We start from the raw sequence: 20,520 nt of genomic DNA on the forward strand, positions 1-20,520 counted from the left end.
ACGTCACGCTGTCAGCTGGCACGTGCCTGTGAACATGCCACAGGGGCCGCTGTGACACAGATCAGCCCCGGCGACGCGCGGGACGGGGGAGGGGGGGGGGGGAGGGCGCAGCGAGCCTCTCGCCGGTGGGGATTGGTCGTGTCGGCGTGGTATTTAGCGGGGGAGGGGTATAAGGAGGGGAAATGGGGATATTCAGGGAATTCGCCTGTGAGAGCTGAGCTAAAGCAGTGAACTGTTAAGGTATTAGGATGACCAATGGTACGTGGAGCTTCGAAATGCATGGAGTAGTCGAACCGCGGTTATTTTGTTTGCCCATTCAAGAACACGCTTGCTTGGGAACTCCTGGTATGTCTCGTGAAATGTGCGATAGGAAATCGATGAAATGACAAGAAATTGAAGAAAATAAAGAAATAAAAGCGTGAAAAGACGCGATACATGACCGTGCATTTGCGGACCCTCATTGTTTGTTACATGAATTATATTGCCGCTGTGACAGCGTTGCTTATGCATCTATGCCCATGCGATGCTATGGGGTCCGCTGACTCCGTCACTGTCGTTGCAGCACCACCCGCTGGCGTCCGCTGACTCCGCCACTGCGTTAGACCAGCTGTCTGCGTTCATCTTGTGCCGGGGCGGGAGAGTCGGGCCAACTTCCGCCCCCAGAACTGTGCCGGGGCTTCACCCGGAGCTTATGAGGCTGGTGGGCGTCTCTCAGGGAGCTACATTGTGAGCTAAACCGGGAGCTACGGTGTGAGCCAAACCAGGACCTACTCAGTGATCCAGATCAGAAAATACCCGGTGAGTAAGACTGGGTGTTACTGAGTGAGCAAGACCAGGAAATAGGGTGTGAGCTAGACCAGGAAATAGGGTGTGAGCTAGACCGAAAGCTACTGCGTGAGCCAGACCAAGAAATAAGGTGTGAGCCAGACCAGGAGCTACGGTGTGAGCCAGACCAGGAGCTGCGATGTGAGCCAGACCAGGAGATGTGGTGTGAGCCAGACCAGGACCTACGGTGTGAGCCAAACAGGCAGCGTCGAGGTGAGCCGGATCGGGGACCCTTAAGCATTACCGATAATTTCACTGATACTTGAAGAGGCTACTGAGTGGGAAGGCTATTGAGAGAGTTCAAGAGACACCAGGAAACCGCGGTTTGAACGAAAACGGAAACCACCAACATCTTCAGGAGATCTCTCACTGCAGGCCAGCAGTATCGCCAGAAATGTGAGTAAGAACCATCCGAAAATGCGTAGCAGGAAATATCAACGAAAACCAAATCAAAGATCAGGAATTTTTCCCAGACTTCAGCTATCGCTAAGAAACCGAGCTGCGCTCCAAATATCGTGCAGAACTTCACTGGGGACTTTGGACGCTACTGAAAACATTTTGTTCAAGCATAGAAAACAGCTCGGGTACCTGCGCGGTAGCAAACACGCTCCCCACAGCGAGCTGAAACGTGCTTCGCTTAGGTCACAAAAGAGCGGCGAAGAAAGTAAGTTGCCAGTTAATCAGGCAAATGTACAGGAAAATTTTACTTCACCGATCTTCACTGATGGGGGTGCAAGTACTTGCGGCAGCTGTCCTTTCAGAGAGCGCACTTTCATTTGGTGCTTCGTGGCGGCCATTTGCTTCAAATTTGCGCACGTCGTAAATGGTCAACCCATAAGGGACAGCTGATTGTTACGAGGCACTTTACTTTCTGGCTTAGCCTGGAAATGACTGGGGTGTCGCAAAACTCACGAGTAAATGACAGGGGTGTGGAGGGAGGCGTGAGGGGAGGCAGAGGGCACACCCTCCCCTAAGGTCCCGACGGTGTCCACGGGCTGATTGGAACCGACGATCAGCAACCCGATTGAATGGCCAAAATGACTGGCCGGAGTTCGCTTTCGGGGGGCCTAACCCGCAGGAACGGGTCGGAGGCCATTTTCCGTGCAGGAAAACTATTATATAGGCCATATATATATATATATATATATATATATATATATATATTATATATATATATATATATATATATTATATATATATATATATATATAGGGTCGGAGGCCATTTTCCATGCAGACGCGACCGTAGTACACGATTTACACTGCTCGGCGCCCATGAAACAATGAGAGGGACCTGCTTAGGTCAGGGGCCCACGCTGCCAAAATGAGAGTCCTGTGATGGCCACCATCACCGAACAGTCCACTCCGTGGCAGTCTGGGGCCTGGGGACCCACTTCCCAAGCGGGGATCAGGCTGGGGCCGACGATCTGCATTGCTCGGAGTCCCTGAAACAGTGAGGGGTTACTGTGTCGGTCACAGGGGTTACTGTGTCGGTGAGGGGCTACAGGTGAGGGGTTACTGTGTCGGTCACTGGCGGTCACTGGCGGTCACTGTCGGGGTTACTGTCGGTCACTGTGGCGGTCACTGGCGGTCACTGTCGGGGTTACTGTGTCGGTCACTGGCGCACAGTGAGGGGTTACTGTGTCGGTCACTGGCGGTCACTGGCGGTCACTGTCGGGGTTACTGTCGGTCACTGTGTCGGTCACTGGCGGTCACTGTCGGGGTTACTGTCGGTCACTGTGTCGGTCACTGGCGGTCACTGTCGGGGTTACTGTCGGGGACTGTGTCGGTCACTGGCGGTCACTGTCGGGGTTACTGTCGGTCACTGTGTCGGTCACAGTGTCGGTCACTGGCGGTCACTGTCGGGGTTACTGTCGGTCACTGTGTCGGTCACTGTGTCGGTCACTGGCGGTCACTGTCGGGGTTACTGTCGGTCACTGTGTCGGTCACTGTGTCGGTCACTGGCGGTCACTGTCGGGGTTACTGTCGGTCACTGTGTCGGTCACTGGCGCACAGTGAGGGGTCACTGTGTCGGTCACTGGCGCACAGTACCTAACAAGCTCCTGCGCTGTCCAGATGACCTAAGTCGGCGAGAAGCACGTTGGCTGAAATGGGACATGAACGGAACCGCGAATATTAGAGACTACTTTGTGCTGAGCGGGGTTTACTGACAATGAAATGAGATTTGAGAACTCATGATAAAGATGTCCATAGTGAGACCATGGAAGGACCCAGTATCAGTGAGGGGCTCCAGTGACGAAGGTGCCCTCCATCCCATTTCTACTAGCAGCACTGGAGGCCCTGTGCCAATTGTTGGGACCCCGACGCCGGTAAGGGATAATTTTACGTCCAATAAGCTGTTGTATACGAGTTTTGTTGCGCCTCATGTTTGTGTCGTGCGGGTGTGTTGAACCATCATGGTGTATGCTATAATTTTGTTTTTTCCCTGACGGTGCAGCCTTCATTAGTTGTGAAACACACTGGGAGTTGATATAAGAAGTACAACTTAGTTAGCATATGTTGATGTGCTTCACGACATCGTGAATAAGCCAGTGTATATATATATATATATATATATATATATATATATATATATATATATTTATACATTATGCATATGCGTTCACTTTGGCATGGGCCATTATAGAGTATGGCGCTTTCCGCTCAGGGCAGCTCCTGGCTAGTTTTTTCAGTCCTTCGTGCGTTGCGTTAAACATCGTCCGATAGGATACAAGACAATTCACCGAGAGACATGTGTCGTCTTAGTAATTTAACGTTCGAATACGTCGTTATCCAATCTCAAAAGCAATACAAAACTCTTCGGCACTCTTCGGTCTTCCGCAACCATAAGCTAAGTAACGCGGCAGAGCTCACCATGTAAACTTTCATAGCTGGAACATGTGCGCAATGTCCATCGGGCAAAGGCTCCAACAGCGTCCTTTGTATACATTTTGGGCCATTCACTACGGGCGTTCATTGTCAGTCTCACCTTAGAGGGCTTGCGATAAGCGATTGTGACGAAAGCTCCTCTCTCCCCCTCCCCCCTCCCCGGCTTCTATAAGAACGTCTTGGACAGGAATTGTGCTTTTCTTGCTTTTTCATAGATGAAGTGGAGGACAGAACTGTCTTCAAACACTACAATGAGGCGCTACAAGTGGTGCGGGTCGTCAAGGGTGATGTCAAGGATGATGTCATGATGTTACGTCAAGGATGATGTCATCGACACACCTGCAATATGTGCCGGCGGCGGTTATAGGATTAGTAAGGGCAAAGTCCTCGACCTGAACCATGTCAAAGTTGACAAACAGAGGACCAGGGGTGATCCCATGGCAAACCTATCTTTCTGAACATACAGCTTGCCATTAGGTCTTCTGAACGGTGTATTGGCGATGTAAGCTCTGATCAGCTGCTCGAGAATAGCGGAAGAGAGCTGCAGAGAGGGAAGGACGCCACACCGATTGTGATACATGATACTTGGAATGATCTTAATCGTGGTGCCGATCGGAGATTTGATGAGCAAGCTCTCTACATCAATCGACGCAGTGCTCACAGTTGGGCTCACAGTTGGGGAGTCCTGTTCACCAGATATCAAGGGACTCATCAACAGAGTCCATCGACGCAGGTTCACGGTTGGGGCGTCCTGTTCACCAGATATCAAGGGACTCATCAACAGAGTCCATCGACGCAGGCTCACGGTTGGGGCGTCCTGTTCACCAGATATCAGGGACTCATCAACAGAGTCCATCGACGCAGGCTCACGGTTGGGCGTCCTGTTCACCAGATATCAAGGGACTCATCAACAGAGTCCATCGACGCAGGCTCACGGTTGGGGCGTCCTGTTCACCAGATATCAAGGGACTCATCAACAGAGTCCATCGACGCAGGCTCACGGTTGGGGCGTCCTGTTCACCAGATATCAAGGGACTCATCAACAGAGTCCATCGACGCAGGCTCACGGTTGGGGCGTCCTGTTCACCAGATATCAAGGGACTCATCAACAGAGTCAATCGACGCAGGCTCACGGTTGGGGCGTCCTGTTCACCAGATATCAAGGGATCACAGTTGGGGCGTCGCGTTCAGAAAATGTCAAGGAACTCATCAACAGAGTCACTGCGTTGCTGAGCTAGGATATATGGGGCTCAAAAAGGGGTAAGTTTTTTTTTTAGCTTTTGTGTTGGTATGTTCACCGGTAAATGATGAGCGTCAGGGGTTTCCATTGTTATGGGTCTTACACCTCCATAAGCATAGCTTGAGAGATAGCCAGCGATTATCTGAGAAAGTGAACACCTCCCACAAGCGCATTGGTGGAGTTAAAAACAAAATGCTTGACTTAATCCGAAGCCGGTTTGTGGAGTCCTGTTCAATAATCTGGAGCTCACGTTCATCTGACAAGATTTCGCCTATCTTGCTGATGTACGCTGTCCGATCCAAGTTGACGAAGACAGGTGCCGTGTCCGCTTGGCGCACAATAATATGTACATCATCTCTTAACTGCCTCTCTGTATCTTTCAGTCCTTTAGTCAAAATTTTGCTGGTGGTACCGCCCCCGTTTACAACTATATATATATATATATATATATATATATATATATATATATATATATATATATCGACCAAGCAAATGCTCCGGAACAATTTTGAGCGAACCAGTTTAAGGAAAAATGTCCTCGCGCGGCGTGTTGGTATGGGACCACAATGTTTGTTACTGGATCTTTGCCACTTTTACCGAAGAACATCATTCTCATTCCTGATGTGCCACATCCAGGTCACACACCATCACGTCACATTCAGATGATGCCCCATCAAATCATGGTCAGGTCACACACTATCACGTCACGGTTAGGTCACACACCATCATGTCACAGTTAGGTCACACACCATCACATCACGGTTTGGTCACACACCATCACGCCACAGTTAGGTCACACACCGTCACACCACGATCAGGTCACACACCATCACGTCACAGTTAGGTCACACACCATAACGTCAAAGTCGAACCACACGAGCCGCATAGCCAGACCGGTCATCCGGGTCCGTAGTAGCCTGTCACGTTGAATGATTCGCCCGGTGCATCCCTGGTCCTTCATCTGTCGTCGCCCCGCCGCCCTGGCCCAGGCTCCGACGTAGACGGCGGCGCGGGCTTAGGTCGCCTCTGTACGTCGCCGCCGGCGTCGACTGCGCCAGTCGCTCGAACACCTCCGCCGGGTATATTTGGCGCAACGGCCCGCCACTTATCATCCTGGCCGCTCCCAACAGAAGGCTGGCACCGTGCCAAAGTCACCGCCCCATTACCTGGGCCACTGGCGAGACCTTTTGACCCCGGGAGAGGCGCGCGCGTGGCCTGGGGCCAGCCGCGTGCGCCGGCGATGACAGCAGGGCAAATAAAAGGGTGTGGGTCGGCGCGCCGCGAGACAGACGAGACGGAAAGAGACGCTTGATAATCGCTGTGGCACCCTCCGTCTGTCGGAATTTTGGTGCCGATCTACTCATGAAGCACGGCTGTTTTGTCGAGTTTTGCTCGTTGACATGGTCTCTGCTTATTTGAAACCGGGTTTTAAGTACTCTTTTATTTTCTTCGCTCGTAAGAATATTACTGCTGCGTATTTACGTTGCTTCACTGCAACACCCCATGCAGGAATGTAGTTTCCCATTCAGTTAGGGGCTCTAGTCCCCAACTTGGGCTCCAGCTCCAGCCCCAACCCAAATTTCTAATGCATGCTGCAGCTCCCCAGCCTTGAGAATAGGCGCGCTAAATCCAGGGGGAACCATTCGTTGGCGTATTTGGCGGAAGATTTCCTTTTTTACTGCCCCGTCTCCCAACTTATTTTTACGAAACTACACCACTGGCCCACCGCTCGCAGTATTTGCCTGGATGCCCACCGCCTGCCTCTCCGCCAGAACGTGAACGCCTCGGAGCGCTGAGCCGCCACCTGTTCGTCCCGCAGTGTCGACGGCAGCACCATGCCGAAGCTGGACCGTCAGTGTCCCGTGTGCGGCGTGTCCTCCTCCATGGCCTGCGCTAGCTGCCAAACGGTGCGTATGGCAGGCGGATGGTGAGGCACGTGGTGGCTGAAGGTGTGGGTTATTTTCAGGGAATAGGTTGCCCCCTCCCCCCTAAGATCACTCTGAACAAGGGCTGGGTTATTATTAACCATCACTAGCAGCTCAAACTACCTGTTAAGGCACTTCCGAAACAGTGCTTTTTTCCTAATGGGAAGGAAAGAGAATGATAAACGTAAACCATTTCGTAGTCCCTGCTCAATGACGTGTGACAAACTGAATGGCTGGACTTTCTGTCATGCCATGACATAATTATCTGTTCCGTGATGCCCGGTCTGGTAGTCTTCTGCTGCGCGTGGCCCGGTCGGGTGACGTCCTCTGCTCCGTGTCACCAGGTCCATTATTGCAGCAGGGACCACCAGAAGCAGCACTGGAAGAAACACAAGCCGGCGTGTAAGGCGTGGAGGGTGGAGACGACGCCAGAAGAGGGGCGCTTCATGGTGGCCACCAGAACCATCCAGCCCGGTAGTGTACAATGAAAGCAATGACAATGCGCCCTTGGTGACCTATCAAACATCTCACGTGATTTAGCGCCGAGGTATCACGCACCAATTATTTGGGCAGTGAAGCTCTGTCTGCCGGTAAAGACATGTATCTCTGATCCTCTTGTCTGTTGGACTACACACGACTTCTAGGCAGCAGACAACAGCAGGCTTTTGCTGCCGCATTCAGAGGTGGCATGCATGCATCAACAGTTGCGCTCAAAATTGGAGTCTGCCATAAATTAGCGGAGGGTCACAATGTCTGAAGCAAAGCGCAAAATGCTACGTAGCATTTGTATCCAAATTCAAGTCTGTATTTGTCGGGTCGCACCAAAAGAGCTCATCAAATTGCCCACCTTATTGAAAAAGGAGCGGTGATGAAAGCAAAGCGCCATTTTTTATGGCATCTTTTTGCGCTTGTTTTGGCACAGGATTCACTATTGCCATGATCGCGCCAGAACCCCCGCCTGTGCTGTTTTCAGTGCGCAGTGTGCTGAGACGGCTCGCTCTTTTCCAGGCGACATAATCCTGCAGGAGCCCCCTCTCATAGTCGGACCAAAGCAGGCTACCGGGCCCGTGTGCCTGGGCTGTCACCGACCTTTGACCTATGACACAGCGCAAGGTCAACTCACACCCCCGGCAGTCCGGTGTCCGAAGTGCGGCTGGAGCCTGTGTCGTCCTGACTGCTCCAGGTATGGCATTTGGGACATTGTGACAAACAATTCGCCCGTTTCAAGTGCTCATCAACGCTTGGCACGAGATGCCTCGAAGGATTCGCTGTCGTGCACGTTGAGTCGTGCGAACGCTTGCGATGGCTGTAAACTTGACTCTAATAAACATGACGCGAGGCGTCAGTCAGCGATGATAAATATGTCAGTCAGTGGTGATAGAATGAATAACCGCGGATTGGTCCATCATTCCAACCAGCGCAACCAAACAACATGTGATAACACCATTTTTGGGCTGAACGCCGATTTCCAGATAGCTAACATACAGTCCCCACCCCCCAAAAAAAAACAAGTGGAGTATGGATAATGCAGTGCACTGCTTCACACTTTGTACATGAATACTGCGTGAATACATCGTGAAGGAGAGTTTTACCGAGAATGTTAAGAATGTAGCCGAATGTGAACGTGAATACATGGGTCCGCAAGATATGCGAGCAAGCGTGAGATGCGAATTTGTGTAAGTTTGCAGCGTCCGCTGGAGCGGGAGAAGAGGTGGTATGACGCGCGATGATCAATAGTCAGAAGGAAATGTCCGGCGTGTGACTACCATTAGTCACAGGCGGATGTTCCACGTGTGACGGTCATAAGTCAGACGCGGATGTCCCGCCGCCATAAGAGCTAGATGCTGGTCCTTATGTCTTTTTCCGCCCTGTAATTCACATTGTTATGATTATTCGACTTTAAGCTCCGATTTATATTCAAAGGGAATGTTTCACATCTCATTATATCAAAGCAGGCGTCAGATGTGATGAAATAAGCTCACTTATGACTATTCGTATACTTTTAAGTGGAAAAGGCTGCTCTAGATAACACAATTCTTCTATTAAGTTAGTGTGCTTTTCAACTCGTCATTGTTTGATTACGTCATATTATTTTGCGCAACATTTATAGAGAGCGAATTGACGGTAGTATAATGGATGTTGTGCTCACGAACGCGAGATATGAACGACTCGGTTAGTATATTTATCTTGGCCTGGATCGCCGCATGCCAAGGGAATAAGAGGATTTAAATGACGTCATTATGGCATCATGGATGTCTGGGTGACCTTGAAACAGCCTCCTCGAAAAAGTGTGCACATCTTCGCAAACGTGTAGCTCAAAAACTAGAAGGGCTTAGGTCTTAAGAAGCGCAAGGGCTGCAAACTACGCCAAATAACCTTTAACATGGCTATTTCAGTCCAAAACCCCATACCAAATTGGAACACTCGCTTTAACAGCTATTTCGTACAACAATAGCCTAATTTGACATTCCGACCCCGTACACTTTCATCATGTAATGCGAATCAATGTGCACAAGTTCTCTGAGGACCATAATGATGATTTATTTTGTCATCACAGTGACGACCTTGTACTTCATGTCATGCTTTAGTCACCTAAACATGCTTCCACATCAATGTCAGAAGCATCGAGATGTCATCACATCATATCGACGACGTGCGCACACTGACCCCGGCGCTCCGCAGATGGCACAGCCGGGACGAGTGTCTGCTGTGGTCACGTGCGCGGCGACCTTTTGACCTGCGGCCGGCAGCCTCGGGCGCCTCGCCCGTCTACGGCTGCGTTGGCCCCGTGCGCTGTCTTCTGCTGCGAAACCAACCAGAGGTGATCAGAGTTCACTGACCTGTTTCGCATGGAGCGCCACTGGAGAGTGTGCTCGATTACGCGGTAGCTGAATACCAATGCTCGAATGGGGTACGTAAACCAGTTGTGTGATTGTGCTCAATGGTGTATATGAACTGGTAGTGAGGTGGTCGGGTTACCCTCGGGCGCTTACAACTTACACTGCAAAAATGCAGCTGTCAGTAGGTCGGTTTGGTCCTGGCGTCAATTCATTTTGCCAAAGTACAGTTCCCCGCTTTTTAAACAACATACGGAATACGCTCGCACTCTAAACGCCATGCGCCCACTCGTGTAATAGTGGGAAGAAACTTAAATAGGTTCTTTTTAAGAGCCCAGAGTTGAAAGCCGCGGACAAAATGTCCACAGATAGGGAGGGTTTGCATTAAAACACAAGACTGACAAGGATTTGTACTGGAATGAGCGAAAGGACTGGAATGCGGCATATGCCTGGATTTGAAATGAAATATTCAGTGTTGTTTTACTGAACGATTGAGAGAGCCGTCTTATCACCGATGAACAATTGCTCAGACCACCGTCCTCATGTTCGTATGTGTTCGTATGCACACAAAGACCACTAAATCCCCCGTCCATCGCCATCGGGTTGGCGAGATGTTTGATGTTAGAGATATTTCCGAGAAGATCTGGGCGATATTTTGCTCTTACCCATGCGCGCGTCATATCACGAATTTTGTCCTTGGTATGGCTGATACTCAAACCAGTGTCTTTTGATTGCAAATTCAGCACTCTTCCAATTGAGCTAACCTGGAAAGACATCCCCTCCGTGTTCGAGCTTGGTATCTTTCAACTCCTGAATATTTGTGGATTTTCCGCAGGATTGGGTGCCGTACTGGGCTGATGTCTACATTTATCCTACTGATATATTGTAAGCCAATGGCATGTGTGTTGCCCCCCGAACCTCTCAAATTTTCAGTTTGCTCTCTGTCGATGATAGTAGGATGGTGATGGTCTATCGCTTCCCACGCCAGTCGGTGACCGCCACCTGGCCGCGCATGCGCAGTCACACCAGACCAGACAGATGGTGCCCTTTCTGTGCTTCTCCGATGTGACCGACTGAGGGCCATATGTCTGCCCTTTGTAGGGCCTCCAACAGCTGTATGGTGTGTCGCATATGCAGGTCCTCGCATGGTTCATAGGTATCGGCGGTCTGACTTTGCTAAGGGTTCTCGGGAGCGTTGGTAAGGGCTCTCGGGAGCGTTGGATCCCCTTTGAGGGCTGTCCACCTTATTCTGTGTCATCCACAGAGATTCTTCTGATCCATGACAGGACATTGCTGCAAGACAACGATGCCCTTGTTGTTTGTGCCTCCTCAAGCTGCTCTGCTTGCTGAGCATGCTCTCTGGGCTCCCCGTCAAGAAAATCTTTCGGCTACTCATTCTTGCGGAACACCGGGTTCAGGATGTTCAGTTCCCCCTTTCTAGTCGTGTCATCGTCCTTGATGACATCTGCGCGACGCTGAGGGCGTCTCACCATTTATTAATTGACGGTGCCCGAGTGGTGTGACTGGAAGTGCAGGCAGCCACGGGTTGCTTTCTGTTTCCGGTGCACCGATGTTCTGAACATGTTGACGTCCCTCTCAACTATACGTCTAGAAACGGTGGCTTGTCAATGTCCTCGCGTTCCACAGTGAACCGGATGAACGATCGCGAGCTATTGAGGTGGTCGATGCGTGTCGTGTCTTCCTCGTGTTACTTCAACGCTAGGGGATGAAGATGTTGCCGACGCATCGCAGCGATGCTGACGATTTGAGCTGATGCGGTTTCAGCTGTGCTTGCCCCTGATCGGGTCCTCCCGGGTCCTCGTGGTGTTCCAGGCCTGGGCATCCCTCAGCTCGATGGAGCACCACCTGGAGGAGCGGCGACATAGTGCCCTCTACCGTCTGAACGCCGCACAACTGGCCGCCTTCCTCACCGCCGCCCTCCCCACGGAGTGTGACGTCACTGAGGACGTCATACTCACTATGTGCGCCGTGCTGGACACCAATGCCTTCGAGGTGAGTGACATCACGTTTAGCAGCGATATGTTTCGATACCGAGATGCCCAAGATGCGTGACGCTACTCTGGTCATGCGCATTGTGCAAGGCCTGAGGCCGTCGAGACCTTCGGGCTCACCCCTGCCACCAAGTTGTCGTGGGCGGGGTTTCGCAATGGCACGTGCCTTGCGACACGTTTGCAGGTGTCACGTGACCGTGTGACATCTCTTCAGGTGCGGATCGGCTCGGCCAAGGCACGTGCCGTGTACGCGGCGGCCTCCCTGCAGAACCACGACTGTCGGCCCAACACGCGGCACTTGTTCGACGACGGCTACAACATCACCGTCCGCGCTACCGTCAGGATCGCGGCCGGTCAGCGGATCACCACCAGCTACACGCAGGCACTCTGGAGTGAGCAGGAGTGTGAGCTGGAGGTTATAAAGTCGGGCGCTATGGAGTTAGTAAGATTGTGAGGTCAAGATGCAAGGTTATAAAGTCGGGCGCTATGGAGCTAGTAAGATTGTGAGGTCAAGGTCATACAGCCGGGAGCTGTTGAGTGAGCAGGAGTGTGAGCTGAAGGTCATCAAGTCGGGCACTGAAGAGCGAGTAGGAGTTAGGGGCGAAAGAGATGGTGTCAGGTATTTTAGAGTGAGTGGAAGGGAGAAGCGGGGAACGTCGATTCAAGTGCTGCGCAGCAGAGGCGGAGAGGCTTGGTAAGCCTCTCCGTCTCTGCCCATGGGTGAATGAGACAAAGGCCCCTTCTGGTAAAACGCCCACACACGACCCAGAACATCACCGCGTTCGGCCGGGTCACTTGGACGGGCACTGTTCCATTCATTTTATTTGCCTTCGAGATAACAGATGACTTTTCAGCCCGATAAATCAACTGACCTACTTTTTCAACTTACCACAACGCGCAATCGAGAATGATCTTGTATCTGAAAAAACTTTGAGCGCTTTATGGGTCAATTCGCACACGTAGAGGATAGTCTTAGGCGTGTATTTCTCCCGTATGATTTTCAGATTGATGATAAGGAACAGATTGGCACTTACAGCATTTCCAATTCAGGACGGTATTGCCATACAACATGGCCAATGCCAAACGTAATAATTGAGTATCTATTTTTCCCGGTCCTGTAGTTTTTAAACTGCTTGGAGCAGAACCCCAGAGTTTTATGGGCGAAATGTTTTCACCAGTATAAATCTTGAAAGCCACGGATTGATCATGAGATTCTCTCGGAAGTATGATCTCAAGACGCGTGTTCGTTCTCGCGCGTCCGGCGCCGCTGCCTTGTTAGCTACGGCTGCCGATGCCGTTCAGTTTGATGACAGGTGTATCCTGGCGTCGGTATCTCTCCTCGAGAAAATCGGGAGCGGGCAGACTGAAAGCTCTTCTATGTCATTAGTTCAAGTGGACGTTTCCGAAAAACGATGCATGTCCTCAGGTGAGCATGGATCGGCCATGTCAGTGCACTTTTCTTAACTTGATCTCGATGCACTGTTGAACATTAGGGACACCTGTTAGCTTCTCCGGACGAGGGGCTCCGCGGGTAGAACATTTGGGGTACACTTCCTCTCCCGGACAAGGGGCTCCGATGGTAGAACATTTGGGGTACACTTCCTCTCCCGGACGAGGGGCTCCGCGGGTAGAACATTTGGGGTACACTTCCTCTCCCGGACAAGGGGCTCCGATGGTAGAACATTTGGGGTACACTTCCTCTCCCGGACAAGGGGCTCCGATGGTAGAACATTTGGGGTATACTTCCTCTCCCGGACAAGGGGCTCCGATGGTAGAACATTTGGGGTACACTTCCTCTCCCGGACGAGGGGCTCCGATGGTAGAAAATTGTAGCGTTTCCTCGTCCTGCTCCATGTCCACCCATGACTCAGCTCATGACTCGGTCCGCACTCGACTGCCCCCGTCCGGCTCAGATTTCTTTCGTCCCCCCTCACCCCTCGACAACACGCGTACTTCTCTCCTAATTTGGTATGCTTTCGTATCCAAGTTGGAGGACTGCGGCGCAGGTTAAGAGCGTTAGGGGGATGCGTTCTTCTCCCACCAGCTAAATAGGACGCTAGACTCCCGTGTGTTACAGTCACTGGCCAAGTCCCGTGTGTGTATGCCTGGAGCTGTTGTAGCAAGCCCTGAGGCGCGGGTTCTGGTTGCAGATACCGCCGCTAGGCGACAGCACCTGTTGTTCAGCAAATGCTTCAGATGTCGCTGCGAGCGCTGCCTGGATCCGACTGAGCTGAACACCTGGCTTAGTTCGCTGTCTTGCCGGGGTTGCGGCGGCCCCCTGGTCAGCAGAGAGCCTCTCGAGGCGGCCGCTGCGTGGCGCTGCCATCGTTGCGGCAAAAAATCCTCGGCGGAGGAGGTGAAGACGAGACTGGTGGCATGATCTATGACTTGATTTCGGTTTGGTGAGGATGCGGCATCAGGACTTATTGAGGATACGGTGTTATGCCTTATTGATAAAGTCACGATTGGAGATTAGACCAGTTCATTCAGAAACAATGCATCGGTACGAAATGGAACGGGAATGAATTCTCGCTATCTGGGCTTGAATCGTCATGTCTAGCCACCTGAAAGAGCATGACACTGTCCAGACAGCCTCATCTCGCTTACGACCTGGTCGTGACAAACAGCACAACAACCAGCTGTTTGACCGTCGGCATGCTCACGTCCCATTTGACCCGTCCTGTGCCTGCCTGGCAGGTGCAGGAGAGACGGGGTTCGATGGCACAGCTGACGAAGACGGCGGAGCGGTCGGTGGAGGGTCTGGAGGACGTACTCACCCAGCTCGACCCCTCCTGCAGCCAGAGGGCGGAGGTCAACTATGCCCTGGTGCAGCTGTACGGCACCGCCTCAGGCTACACGTGGCCAGGTCGGGCCGGCGTCGAAGTCGTGGGTGTCTATAGACATAAGCGATGACATGCCCGCTGAAATGCATCCACCTTTTGTCCTTAGCACTGAACCCTTTGACTGTTGGCACTGACATTAACCCTCGCCCTGATTCGATCGGCGAAGGTCGATAATTCCTGAAAATTATTTTTTAGCTTTACACGCTAACCTATTCGAAACTTTTCCAAGTACCAGCCTGAACTTTATTCAGACGTGTTCCTTGTTTGATTCTGAGCAGAATGATGTGTAGTTTTATGTTGACTCAGGATATATATTCTTAGGATATCTCTTTAACATTACGCGCCATGACCCCACAATTTTCGGTAGTCTACGGGGTATGCCTTGTGCGTGACTTGACACCAAAAACTTGTATCTGCTTTTGTTTTCTGCCTTTGAGCGCCCACAGTTTTTGGGACCATGACACGGCAACACGACGACCTACTGCCTACATGACACGGCGACGACGACCTACATGACACGGCGACCTACTGCCGGCGCGGGCGGCGGGCGGCAACCAACGAAACCAACTGATAACGCGCGGGGCGGACCGACATTACGCCATCAGCAGAGCCGAGGACCTACTTCCCAAGATAAGGCGCTGGCTCTGCCTTTGAGTGTCTCTAAACGAAGCTGGCAAAGCGATACAGTGTCACCCAGACATAAGCAACACCGGTTAGGCAATGGCGCCGTGACACAGTGTAACGTCACTGACGATATACGACGTTACAGAATTGACGGAGAAGCAGTTGGAGAGGAAGGAGCAGCTGTGCCGGCAGCTGCTGCTGCTGGCGGACGCTCTGACTCCCGGCCAGACGCGCTTCAGGGGCGTGCTGACGCTGGAGCTCTGCAGGACGCAGAGACATCTGTCGGTGAAGACACGAAGCCCCGACACGGTGAGGATGGCGCATGATACTTGACTGGAAAGCTGCTTACATGACTTGCAATCACAACACAAGAGCACATAGCTTTGCGGCGCAGTAACTCTTTCATCGTTTATCTGCGTTGGGAGAAGGAGGGGAGGGGGGCAGCTGAATATTAATGGTTGGTAACCAGGGTGTCACTTCCTAAATCGGTCGGAGGCTAAGCCAACATGCTTAGTCTACCCAATCCGAACTCCTGATTTCTCCCCGGATTGCGGCTAATTTGTGCCGCGTTCCTGATGTTGGAATGAAATGTTATTAAGTGGTAACCCTGTTTTGTAGGCAGTTACCTCTTACTGCAGGAAAAGAGTTACCTCTTAAGCTGACGTGCAATTTTTGAAGTACCCATGCAGTGCGCACGGAAGAACTGTGATGAGGAAACCTTGCGTAGGTGCTGGAAACTAAGATGTCGATTGATGTGACTGCAGATCCTAGCACGATGGTTAACACTCAAACGACCATGGTGTTCTCACGTTTTACTCTCTAATTTTCTGATTATTCTGCGAGGAATAAGGCTATTATTATCGCCTTTCTTTTGTGTATACCGTTTTTCACGAATGCACTTAACAGCCAACGTGGACAGAGATAATGAGTTAAAAATTGGCGCAAAGCCGCGCCCCTGACTAAGAACCCATTCCATTCCATTCCTCGTCGCAGGTGCGGTGGAAGGAGATTGCCACTCTTCTGGAGGAGGCTTCCACTATTTTATTCTGCGAGCCTGGCTGGCTAGAGGAGCTGGCCAGGGAGGAGAGACAGCTGAAGAAGGACATCACACGCTTGGTGGCGCCATAGCGGCTTGGTGGAGTGCTGATGTCGTTATAGAAAGATTGCGCGTTCAAGTCTCGGCACGCGCTGTTTTCAGCTTTCTGCTGCTATTGGCTTGATTGCCGCAGTCAGGACATTGCTCATGAGTGGGACCGGATTGAGCCATAAGAGCCTTTCCAGCTAGGCAGCTCTGCTTAGGCTTACGTTCTTTGTTCACTGATTCAAGGCACCGTCATAGGCTTAGATGCTATTTTGATTATTTGGACCCTTCTTACCCATCTAAAACCCGACGTGCAGCCTAGATTGCTAAAAATGCCAGGACTTTTTGCCAGTGCCGCCTCCAATTGTGGGGAAGGGGGAGGCAGCACGACCCCAAAACTGCCCTTTGGGGGGGGGGGGCATTGTCGCCGCGAAGTTTTCACGGAATGAAAGGCCTCTGAAAGCCTCTCTTAAGCCCTTAGTGTCAGGTCATGAATTGACGCCATATCAACGGCTGTGTGGCGGTCCCCCAATGCTATTGACTTGACAGGTACCAGCCCATTGATATCAACGACATGTTTGTCTACAATCGAGCAATCTGAGGCGATTACAAATCACTATGTAGCCGGCAGTCGCATCGATAAACTGAGCTCCCGAGGCTGTTAGCTGCCTCGGTTTGGCCAGCTGTCCACCGGCTGCTCTTCTCACTGCTGGTACGTTTGCTCTTTGGCTCTCGTGAGTCCTGTAACAATATGGAAATACACGACGCGTCAAAAGCTGAAAGGCTGAAAAGGCCGTCGACTTTAACCTGCACTCTTGTGCCTCGCCTCACCTCAGCGGTGTCGACTGACACCTACGCTAAATCGCAGACCCGCTCCCGAATCTGACCTCGAACGGCGCTACGCAGTTTAAAATCGGCTCGTGGACAGACATGGAACACGCTGTTCAACAGCCATTTGAAACTAATGGTTTTAATTTATCCAACGGACCTATATAGTAGTCATTTGAAACATGCCCGGTTTATTACGACACTCATTTTCAGCTTTTGATTCGATAGCAATGAATGGTGACACGGCGGAAGTATGGCGGTAGAATTGCGTGGATCATGGGCTTTGGGCTTTCCCATTGGGCACTAGTCTTTCTCCACGATGTTCATCCCTTCAGCGGTGTCTCGCGGTCATGTGGCTTCGTCAAGGACACTACGGGCTTTGGGCGCCTCTCATTCAGCATGTGATGTGAAAAGAACTGGCAGGGAACTGGTAACAGCCGATGGGAGCTGGTAAGAACTGAACATGGCACAAAGTAAGCTGTGAGCAGAAGCGTTGGAGCGGCGCAGATAATGCGACATCCTTGATCTGACCTGTGAGGGAACGAGGGCCGTCATGAGCCTACCGATAACGCCCTGGGAAACGAGGCGTGAGACAGTCATGATCAGAGATATGGTTTTCCAAAATCGATTGGCGTGAGGGGTCTCAGCCGAAGGTGTTGACCTAACCTACGCTAACCTAACCTAACCTAACCTACGCTAACCTAACCTAACCTAACCTACGCTAACCTAACCTAACCTAACCTACGCTAACCTAACCTAACCTAACCTAACCTACGCTAACCTAACCTAACCTAACCTTCGCTCAAAATCTAGTTTCTCTCCGGATTTCAGACACATTAATGCAGCGGCCATTCACAGAGCGGGAACGACGACTGAGATGCTATCCAAGGGTGGACGAGCCCGTCCGACCGCATGGAATGAAAAGCTTTCCGAGAAAAAAAAAACATTTGGTAATGGACAATGAGGTGAAACCAGAGGCGACCAACAGTGTTTTCCGCGTCGTGGAGTCCAGTAGGGCTGTGAGGAGACATTTACTGAAGAGTGACACCTTACAGGGCAAACAAACAGGGTATTCGATTCAACTTGTAGTCAATTTGGTGTGCGTTAAGATAAAACTATATTCATCTGTCTATGGTGTCAGTGGCTGTGGAGTGATTAACTCAAAAGTATATAGCTGACGTTACAGGAAACAGCTAAATACACCGCATTAAATGAAAGAAACAGTAGCGGATAACCGAATCTGACCGTTAACACGAACAAAATTCAGCTCGTCGCACATGGAGTCTGTCAAATTCTGTGGAACGTTCCAATAGTCAACGACGCCTTCCGTGACGAACGCCCTTAAAGCCTTGTAACCAACTCAAAAACCTGTGCATTATGTTCGACAAAACCTTCCCATTGGACGTGCGGGTTTTATCAGCTGTCAGCGCATGTACGCTGGTAATAAGGCTGGAACTCTTTCACGCCTCGTTCACCAGGACGTGATCAATACGCTCGTGACAGTCCTCGTCCTCTCACAGGTCAGGTCAGGGAGGTCACTCCCGGAAATCGATTGAGGACAGGAGACTCAACCGAAAATGCTGAGCTAACCTGCATCTGAAACCTAGTTTCTCTCCATTTTTCAGTCACCGTAAATTGCATCTCGGAGTTTCTAAGGAAGATTGTTCTTTTTCTGTCGGCTCAAAATAGTTTTCCAGCGAGGAAAGCAGTGTCATGCATTTTGCAATTTTATATGTCTATCGTATTGCATTGCATTTAGATTTACATACCCATCACATGCCGACGTAAAGCAGCCATCAATTGAGAAGTTCAGCCTGGGTTGTAATCCGCACATAAATATGTAAGTTAAACGCCCTGATTTGGTTGATGAAGTGAATCTCGTTAATCATTCATCGAATGTGGTACGAGATGTAACGCCACGGTTTTATTCAGAATGGCGTCGTCTGACCTCTGCACAGAATAGGCTAGCTGCACGCGAGTGCGGCAGTCCTGGCGAGTGTCCCCTGCCCCGTTGGTGACCTGTTCACTGGCGGGCAGCCATTGGTTGAGCGCCGCACGGCTCCCCTGAAGCATGCTGTGACGCCGAACACATCCGTTGCCTCCGGTCGCACGTCTTCGCGCACGTCGGCCGGACCCAAGGCACGTCCGCACGCACGCCATGGCGGACTTAAGCACGTACGTACGCACGTCGCACCGTACTGAGGCATGTCCGCGCGCACGTCGCGCCGTACTGAGGCACGTCCGCGCGCACGTCGGGCCGGACTGCAGCACGTCCGTACGCATGCCGCGGCGGAATGAAGCGCGTCCGCGACTGGTTACGCGTTTTTTTTTCCAGTGACTGGCTACTGCATTTGCATGTACACGCCTCAACGCACTGAATGTGAACTGAGACAACGACAATTCTCCCGAATTGGGAGCGGGGATTTTTTTATTATGTCCTGTCAATCAGCACCCTTAGAGCCACGAAAAGATTTCCAGAACGCTGGGATGTGGGGCAGGCTCAGTCATATATGGGCCCTCAGGTTTTAGCGCCTTTGGATGCATACATCTACCACTTACATGACTAACAACGTTGTGCGAAACAAGAGGCAGTTACACGTCTAGCGTCAACAGCACCGGCAGCTGGAAAATACACCGAGCGTCCTTAACGCATGAGTCAGGCGACGTCGCTATCACAACATTCGTCACACCAGACGCAGCTGGTCAATGCCGACATCCGCTGGCGCCGTCAGCACCGTCCGACCGCCCCGCCGTTCCACCACCGAGACCATATCGTACAGCTTGTTGTCCACCAGGTCCACCTCGGACAGCTCGTTGTCCGCCAGGGTCACTTCGTAGACGTCGTTGTCTACCAGCTTCACCTCCAACAGCCCGTGCTCCCAGTGGCCGCCGAGGCTGCACCCCGAGAGGTCACGTGTCCCGCCGCCATGTATTGGGCTCGACGACCCGGCGGTAGACTGTAGCAGGCAGCTCGTCTTGACGCTGACATGCGTTGGCTTATCTCGACGCTGGCGTTCTACAGCGGTGTTTTCCGCCGTCTCGTGACTGGCGCCACTTATCTCCCGCTGCAGTCAGCCGCGGCTTAGCCCTAAACTCCGATAAGCCCGGAGGAGTGGACAGCTAGTTTTCACCTGCTTTCCCCGCCAGTTATGTATTTGGCCAATGTTTTATCGTCATGTAATCGGTGGACCGTTTGCATGTCCAGTTTGATTTAGTGCTCGCTTCTCGTTTGTTGAGTCACTTAGTTTGCTATTATCTTGGGGTCTAATTTAGTGTTATTCAATCCATGCTATTTTCGTATTCATTTTGTATTGCTAATTTTAGTCTCTGTTCTGTCTAATTCCGTTCTGTTTAGTTCTAGGTCTAGTCTATCCATTTCCGAGGTTTCGTTGTTTCCCTGTCAGCGTCCACGAGGAG

The 20,520-nt window shown here is 51.4% G+C and overlaps 1 protein-coding gene across 4 annotated transcripts; it reads left to right on the forward strand.

Moving 5' to 3' along the window:
* The first annotated feature begins 655 nt into the window (after window positions 1-655).
* Window positions 656-20,480, forward strand: LOC119104485 (SET domain-containing protein SmydA-8). 4 transcript variants are annotated; one of them, XM_037228195.1, is made up of 11 exons: window positions 656-1,221; window positions 6,726-6,860; window positions 7,223-7,352; window positions 7,887-8,061; window positions 9,561-9,699; window positions 11,549-11,728; window positions 11,942-12,119; window positions 13,878-14,083; window positions 14,425-14,593; window positions 15,340-15,503; window positions 16,188-20,480. In XM_037228195.1, exons 2-11 carry the CDS (start codon window positions 6,789-6,791, stop codon window positions 16,320-16,322), a joined length of 1,548 nt encoding a protein of 515 aa, XP_037084090.1. In that variant the 5' UTR covers window positions 656-1,221; window positions 6,726-6,788; the 3' UTR covers window positions 16,323-20,480. The 4 variants fall into 4 exon arrangements, with proteins under 4 accessions (XP_037084090.1, XP_037084092.1, XP_037084091.1 ...); XM_037228197.1 differs by having other exon boundaries at window positions 6,773-6,860; XM_037228196.1 differs by having other exon boundaries at window positions 656-798.
* Window positions 20,481-20,520: the final 40 nt, after the last annotated feature.

Source organism: Pollicipes pollicipes, unplaced genomic scaffold (genome assembly GCF_011947565.3).
Source record: "Pollicipes pollicipes isolate AB1234 unplaced genomic scaffold, Ppol_2.1 Scaffold_6052;HRSCAF=7182_pilon_pilon_pilon, whole genome shotgun sequence".
NCBI lineage: Eukaryota > Metazoa > Arthropoda > Thecostraca > Pollicipedomorpha > Pollicipedidae > Pollicipes > Pollicipes pollicipes.